General features: G+C 45.7%; 1 protein-coding gene and 1 long non-coding RNA gene across 2 annotated transcripts in view; both read left to right on the top strand.

Annotated features, from left to right (window-relative positions):
* Nucleotides 1–8,310, top strand: part of LOC113029544 (uncharacterized) — a 72,324-nt gene that overhangs the window by 3,029 nt on the left and 60,985 nt on the right. The window lies entirely within an intron of this gene.
* The window catches only part of LOC113029521 (dynein heavy chain 5, axonemal-like), a 28,176-nt gene that overhangs the window by 1,426 nt on the left and 18,440 nt on the right, over nt 1–8,310 (top strand). Inside the window, 17 exon segments of the mRNA XM_026180403.1 lie at nt 2,149–2,277; nt 2,377–2,592; nt 3,222–3,368; nt 3,457–3,498; nt 3,500–3,630; nt 3,703–3,773; nt 3,902–4,009; nt 4,438–4,625; nt 4,851–5,045; nt 5,198–5,332; nt 5,481–5,538; nt 5,638–5,769; nt 6,353–6,570; nt 6,653–6,787; nt 6,932–7,108; nt 7,774–7,863; nt 7,963–8,097. Coding sequence (XP_026036188.1) covers nt 2,149–2,277; nt 2,377–2,592; nt 3,222–3,368; nt 3,457–3,498; nt 3,500–3,630; nt 3,703–3,773; nt 3,902–4,009; nt 4,438–4,625; nt 4,851–5,045; nt 5,198–5,332; nt 5,481–5,538; nt 5,638–5,769; nt 6,353–6,570; nt 6,653–6,787; nt 6,932–7,108; nt 7,774–7,863; nt 7,963–8,097 — 2,307 coding nt within the window.

Genomic DNA, 8,310 nt, shown 5'->3' with positions numbered 1-8,310 from the left:
CACTATACAGGTGACACACTTTACAGGTGACACATTGTACAGGTGACACATTGTACAGGTGACACACTTTACAGGTGACACATCATACAGGTGACACATTGTACAGGTGACACACTTTACAGGTGACACACTTTACAGGTGACATGTTATACAGGTGACACACTTTACAGGTGACACACTATACCGGTGACACACTATACAGGTGAGACATTATACAGGTGACAAACTATACAGGTGACACACTTTACAGGTGAGGCACTTTACCGAGGAGACATTGTACAGGTGACACACTATACAGGTGAGACATTATACAGGTGACAAACTATACAGGTGACACACTTTACAGGTGACACACTATACAGGTGAGGCACTTTACCGAGGAGACATTGTACAGGTGACACACTTTACAGGTGAGGCACTTTACCGAGGAGACATTGTACAGGTGACACACTTTACAGGTGAGGCACTTTACAGGTGACACCCTATACAGGTGACACACTATACAGGTGACACACTTTACAGGTGACACATTGTACAGGTGACACACTTTACAGGTGACACACTTTACAGGGTGAGGCACTTTACCGAGGAGACATTGTACAGGTGACACACTATACAGGTGACACACTTTACAGGTGACACACTTTACAGGTGACACACTTTACAGGTGACACACTATACAGGTGACACACTATACAGGTGAGACATTATACAGGTGACAAACTATACAGGTGACACACTTACAGGTGACACACTATACAGGTGACACACTATACAGGTGACACACTTTACAGGTGACATGTTATACAGGTGACACACTTTACAGGTGAGACATTATACAGGTGACAAACTATACAGGTGACACACTTTACAGGTGAGGCACTTTACAGGTGACACACTATACCGGTGAGACATTGTACAGGTGACACACTATACAGGTGACACATTATACAGGTGACAAACTATACAGGTGACACACTTTACAGGTGACACACTTTACAGGTGACACACTATACAGGTGACACACTATACAGGTGACACACTATACTGGTGACACACTTTACAGGTTAGGCATTTTACAGGTGACACACTATACCGGTGAGACATTGTACAGGTGACACACTATACAGGTGACACATTATACAGGTGACAAACTATACAGTGACACACTTTACAGGTGACACACTATACTGGTGACACACTATACAGGTGAGACACTATACAGGTGACAAACTATACTGGTGACCACACTTTACAGGTGACACACTAGACCGGTGAGACATTGTACAGGTGACACACTATACAGGTGAGACATTATACAGGTGACAAACTATACAGGTGACACACTTTACAGGTGACACACTATACCGGTGACACACTATACAGGTGAGACATTATACAGGTGACAAAATATACAGGTGACACACTATACAGGTGACATGTTATACAGGTGACACCACTTTACAGGTGACACACTATACAGGTGACACACTTTACAGGTGACACACTGTACAGGTGACACACTTTACAGGTGACACACTATACAGGTGACAAACTATACAGGTGACACACTATACAGGTGACACATCATACAGGTGACACACTATACAGGTGACACATCATACAGTGACACACTTTACAGGTGACACATTGTACAGGTGACACACTTTAGAGGTGACACACTTTACAGGTGACACATTGTACAGGTGACACACTTTACAGGTGACATGTTATACAGGTGACACACTTTACAGGTGACACATTATACAGGTGACACACTTTACAGGTGACATATTATACAGGTGACACACTTTACAGGTGACACATTGTACAGGTGACACACTTTACAGGTGACACAATTTACAGGTGACACACTATACAGGTGAGACATTATACAGGTGACAAACTATACAGGTGACATGTTATACAGGTGACACACTTTACAGGTGACACACTTTACAGGTGACACACTATACAGGTGACATGTTATACAGGTGACACACTTTACAGGTGACACAGCAGCTCACAGGTTTCAGATCTGATGGGTTTGTATTTGCTGTCTGATGCTTCAGCTTCACTCCTGCTGCTGAGTTTCTTCCTTCCTCTGATCATGACATTGAATCTGCTTCCTCGCTCTGTGTCTGTCAGGCTCATCTGCTCAGTCTGTTCGATAACGTTAACAGAGTTGTTTTCAATGAGAAAATCTACGACCAGATGATCAGTTTCCAGTCCCAAGAAGGAGAAACTGTGGAGCTGAGGCAGCCAGTCCTGGCACAGGTAATCTCACCTCCACATGGAGACCTCCCAGTAAGTTCCCCGTTACTTTTCCCTTAAACTGAATCCTTTTATCAATCAGCATCTCACCTCCACTTGCAGGGGAATGTGGAGGTGTGGTTAGGAGAGCTGCTAGCTGGGGTGAGGGGAACCCTCCATGCTATCATCCGTCAGGCTTACCTGGCCATTAGTGACTCTGCCTTTAAGCTTCTGGAGTTCCAGTCGGCGTTCCCGGCTCAGATTGGCCTGCTAGGAATCCAGATGATCTGGACTAGAGACGCAGAAGAAGCACTCGTCCTCAGCAAGTCTGACAAGAAGGTGCTTTTATGCCTCAATTTGAGCCAAACGTGACCATATTTATGTAAGGGGGTGGAGATCTAAAGTTATCCAGTAATGCTGCATCACTTTGACTGTGTCTGCTACGTCGTAATCTACGGTAATGTCCAACACAAACCACAGAATCACCCTCACTGAAACTATTGTTGGACAGTCAATTAACATCACAGCAGCCACATTATTGGTCAGATAATTGCTCTGAATATGCTTCCTACAGACTCTCAGTTAAAACTCAACTCTACAGCAGAAAGAAACAGTCAGTAATTACGGCTTGAATTTATGCAGAATTAAGAGATTGGCTCTTTTAGTAACAAGTCGATGCCGTTTCTTTGTGTTCATCGTGTTCTCTCTTCCACTTTTCAGGTTAGTGCGTTTTGTTTTAATTGTGTTTCAGTCAGAATCCAGTTAACACAACCAAACCCCGTAGCTGGGTAACCAAACCAACCCTCCAAGTTGGTTGGTACAAAAAGAAAAGGAAAACTGTGGTTTGGGTCAAAAGGCTACACTCAAGCCCGTGTGGGACAGAAGAGTCTTGAGGCAACTTCTGTTGTGATTTGGAGCTCTCTAAATAAAATAACCATAACCATAATAACCATCTTATTGGTTGTCAGATCATGCAAACGACCAATCAGAAGTTCCTGAACCTCCTCAATGAGCTCATCGACATGACGACTCGAGAGCTGAGCAGGAACGAGAGGACCAAATATGAGACGCTGATCACCATCCACGTCCACCAGAGAGACATTTTCGATGATCTGGTGAACAAAAGAGCAAACATATAAACAAACATCTAAATACTTTTGATAGTGTCTGTCAGAGTGGGTCATATGACTTTGTGTTTGTCAGGTGAGGATGAACGTGCGGTCGGCTTCAGACTTTGAATGGCAGAAAACAGTCGAGGTTTTACTTCCTGGAGGAGACGGACAGATGTGTCATCCAGATCACAGATGTGGAGTTCAGTTACTGTAATGAATACCTGGGCTGCACAGACAGGCTGGTCATCACCCCGCTGACAGACAGGTACACACACTCCAGCCTCACTGACTGACGCCTGTGGACTGACTGGTTCACAAACACTGAACATCTGTGCAGGTGTTACATCACTCTGTCCCAGGCTCTGGGGATGAGTATGGGCGGAGCTCCGGCCGGACCAGCAGGAACAGGTAATGTGTGTGTGTGTGTGTGTGTGTGTGTGTGTGTGCGTGTGCGTGTGCGTGTGTGTGTGTGTGTAAAATGAAGCTGAACTCTTGCATGCTGCTGTGGTTGTGTGTGTGTGTGTGTTTGTTTGCAGGTAAAACGGAGACCACTAAAGACATGGGTCGCTGTCTGGGGAAGTATGTGGTGGTCTTTAACTGTTCGGACCAGATGGACTACAGAGGACTGGGACGCATCTACAAAGGTGTGTGAGTGTGTGGATGGTGGACACTGGAAATATTGTCCTGCTGTTGTCACCATCTTATCAACCCACTGAGTAGAAGAGAGGTTAGTCAACCACGAGGCCCGGCCCGCTCTGACAGGACAGGGCTCTGCAGAGGTTCACTACCTAACATGGACCCACAGCCGTTGTCTGTGGTATCTGGGAACCTGGAACAAATGTTCATTAGCTGTTCTTAAATACAGAGCCATGCCAGAGCTGCAGATCCTCATGAAGACATGTTTCTCCTGAGTCAGAGACAAAAGTGTGGAAGTCAGTGGAGGCCAGTCGCCCACTCTTCTAGGATACATAACTCTGTATGATACATAAGTCACAGCATCTTCTTAACATGTAATAAACATGTGATCGTTCCATCAAAATGCTGATCTGAAAGTGCAGTGCTGTGTCTGCAGGTCTGGCTCAGTCCGGAGCCTGGGGCTGCTTCGATGAGTTTAACCGCATCGAGCTGCCGGTGCTTTCTGTCGCCGCCCAGCAGATCTACATCGTGCTGCAGTGTAAGAAGAACAAGAAGAAGCAGTTCGTCTTCACCGACGGAGATGTGGTCGACATGGATCCCGAGTTCGGCATCTTCCTCACCATGGTACCTCTGATCTAATGAACACTCTGGTGTTAGTATAAGTCAACGATAAATCATCAGAGTCACTCTGCATATGAAACAATGCACTGTTCAGTATTCAGTGTTCTTTAGGTGAGCAGTTGTGGATACATGAAGGCAGCTCAGTAACTACAGTGAGCCACAGGTCCAGCACTGAGCGTGCTGATGTTCCTCCGCTCAGAAAGTTCTAGTAACTTCTCGGTTTTCCAGAATCCCGGTTACGCCGGCCGTCAGGAGCTGCCTGAAAACCTGAAGATTCAGTTCCGCACGGTAGCCATGATGGTCCCGGACCGAGCCATCATCATGAGGGTTAAATTGGCCAGTGCTGGTTTCCGTGACAACCAGGTCCTAAGCAGGAAGTTCTACACCCTCTACAAACTGTGTGAGGAGCAGCTGTCCAAACAGGTGGGTGATCCTGCAGCTGTAACCACCACACATCCTGTCCTTCTTGGTGTTAGATGATGGATTTTCTCATTTCTCCGTTGCCCTTCTTTGTAAACTGTTACTCATGCATTTAGTTATATTATTATTTATACTTCTCTGGTCTTTCTTACCAGGTCCATTATGATTTCGGTCTGAGGAACATTTTGTCGGTTTTGAGGACGTTGGGAGCTGTGAAGCGATCTAACCCGTCAGAACCAGAGAAGACCGTGGTGATGAGGGTCCTGAGGGACATGAACCTCTCCAAACTGGTGTGTGTGTTAGTAATAAATGCAGAAATTAGACTTTATGTTTAAAGTTTTCATTTCATTATTATCAGACTGTTAGAGTTGCCCACTAGGGGGAGCCCTTGTCCTTGCCACAGTCAGCCATCCTGATTGCTTGTGTGACTTTCTGCAGGTGGACGAGGACGAGCCTCTGTTTATGAGTCTGATCAATGACCTGTTTCCTGGCATTGGTACGTTTCTTTCACATAACACTGAAACACACTAGCAGAGGCTCCATGAGTACATGACGGCTCTCATACTGTGTGCTTTTCCTTCATCCCCCTCTGCAGTTCTGGATAAAGCCGGTTATCCAGACTTGGAGTTGGCCATCTTTAATCAGGCTCAGCAGGCCGGTCTGATCCCTCACCCGCCCTGGATCCTCAAACTGGTCCAGCTCTATGAGACGCAGAGAGTCCGACATGGTGAAGATCACAATTATCTGGACGCAGTGACACATTAATTAGTCTTTCTCGTCTCGCCACTCAGCTTCATTTACAGTTCCAGTGTAAATTAGTGGAAAGCAGGCTCAACATGAGTTTCTATGGTCATTAAACACATAAACTGCACGTTTAGACTCATCAGTCTAATGTGATTACAAAGTGCTGCAAAGGTTTGCTAACTTTCTCCTCAACATGAGGTTTAAACAGTTTTCAGTGCAGGTTATTATTCTACATGTACACAGAGTTTCACAACATTATAGCTCCATTAATGCTGTTAAACACAACACTAACACAATCTGTCTTTGGCTGCTGTCACAACAACATAACCCACACTTACTGTGGATATAGTAACAGGATATTACACACTTAGAAACCAACAGCTTATTAAAAACGTAAATGTTATATAATATAATTTGGTATATAAAAGTTTAAAAAGCTTCTGGTGCACAAATCTTTATTTTATATACAACCAGTGTTCAGTAATGCTGAGGTCACAGACACACTGATGGCAATGCTAAAGAGTCTTCAGCACACATGGGAGTCGAGCTGTCCTGTGCTCGTGCAGGTATGATGACGCTGGGTCCGAGCGGTGCTGGGAAGACGGCGTGCGTCCACACGCTGATGAAGGCCATGTCTGAGTGCGGCTCGCCCCACCGAGAGATGAGGATGAACCCGAAAGCCATCACAGCCTCGCAGATGTTCGGCATGCTGGACGTGACCACCAACGACTGGACGGACGGCATTTTCTCCACACTGTGGAGGAAAACTCTGAAAGGCAAAAAGGTTGATGGAAGCTCAACATGTTCCCTACATTCATGATGCTCCAGTGCAGATGTATATGTACGTGTGTGTGTGTGTGTGTCAGGGGGAATACATCTGGATTGTGCTGGATGGTCCGGTTGATGCCATCTGGATCGAGAATCTGAACTCTGTTTTAGACGACAACAAAACTCTGACGCTGGCGAATGGCGATCGAATCCCCATGGCTCCCTGCTGCAAGGTCAAAGCAAAACAAACAAAGCTCACCTCACTTCAGCCAGACAGTCACTGTGGTGCAGTTTGACATAATCCACAAACATCATGATCAGAAACCGGAGATGCATCGAGGTCAAGTCAGCCCATATATTTTATATTCTTCCCTCAGATTGTCTTTGAGCCCCACAACATCGACAACGCCTCCCCAGCCACCGTGTCCAGGAACGGGATGGTGTTCATGAGCTCGTCAGTGCTCAGCTGGAGGCCCGTCCTGCAGGCCTGGTTACAGAAACTAGCAGAGCAGCAGGCCAGCGCTCTGAAACACTGCTTCGACTGCTGCTACCAGGTGAGAGCCGCCAGGACACAATTAGACTTATTTATCACTTTAATATTGATAAGATGTTACCACCTGGTCAAACATACACAACAAAGGAGCGGCAAAGCAGTGAACCATAAAATAACCTCATCTGAACTCAGCAAACAAGGATCAAAGCTTCTTTATTCAATTCTCTTCAGTTTTATTTATGTAGCACCAATTCACAACAACTATCACCTCCAAGCACTTTGTGTTGTCGGCCACAGACTCTCCAATATTACACAAAAGAAGGAGAAACGAGGAGAAGCAAGTGCACTGTGACTCAAACTGGTCCCAGCACAGCACCCTGATGAGCTCCATAATTAATCATAGTGAACTTGACATGAACACTGCTATAGACAACAAACAGGTTTTCTTACCCGCTGTAAACACGTTTATTTCTGCTGTAACGTTGGACATGTTACCCTGTTACCCCATCCACCTCTGGTGGCTGTTAGAGGAACTGCAGTTTTTAGCACTTGACCATTAAAGTCTGTTCAGTTTGGTGTTTATCGCTTGTTTCCAGCACCCATGTAGCCAAACATCAGTTACTGATGACGTTGTAAGCAGAGATTAGAAATGCATCAACCTTGAAGGTAAAGAAATCATCAGACAGCAGGAAAGCTAAAGGTTAGTTTTGTATTCTTCTGTTTCAGGACTTGTTGGACTTTGTCTTCACTGCTGTGTCCGCTAAGATGCAGGTGCTGGAGTGTATGTACATCAAACAGACTATTGACCTGCTGCAGGTAGGACACAGCAGTAAAACACCAGAAAAAACTAGAATCTGAGTCTTCCAAGTTCTTGTTGCCCTTTTGTTTGGTTATTTTTCATATTTGTGCTTTCAGGGTTTGCTCCCCGCAGCGCAGGACAAACAGGGTGGCCATGATCATGTGGGACGCATGTTTGTCTTTGCGGTCATGTGGTCTCTGGGTGCACTGCTGGAGCTGGATGACAGAGCCAAGATGGAGGCCTTCCTGAAGGTGTGTGAAAGTTTTCTTTGACTCCATAACAAACCTCGTTTTCAAATCAAATGAACCCGTAGTGTGAATATTTACCGTCTACAGAGGCGGGATTACTCACCTTTACCCGCCCCCACCCTTAAGTAGAGGGCTAGGATTAAGGCTATGACCTAACCACGGTCCTGGTCAGGTTCTCGTACCACTTTTCCAACACACTGACGTCTGCTCCTAATC

This window comes from Astatotilapia calliptera, chromosome 9, assembly GCF_900246225.1.
Source record: "Astatotilapia calliptera chromosome 9, fAstCal1.2, whole genome shotgun sequence".
Lineage (NCBI taxonomy): Eukaryota > Metazoa > Chordata > Actinopteri > Cichliformes > Cichlidae > Astatotilapia > Astatotilapia calliptera.
The sequence above is the reverse complement of the archived record's forward strand: the minus strand, read 5'-3'. Positions and strand labels throughout refer to the sequence as shown.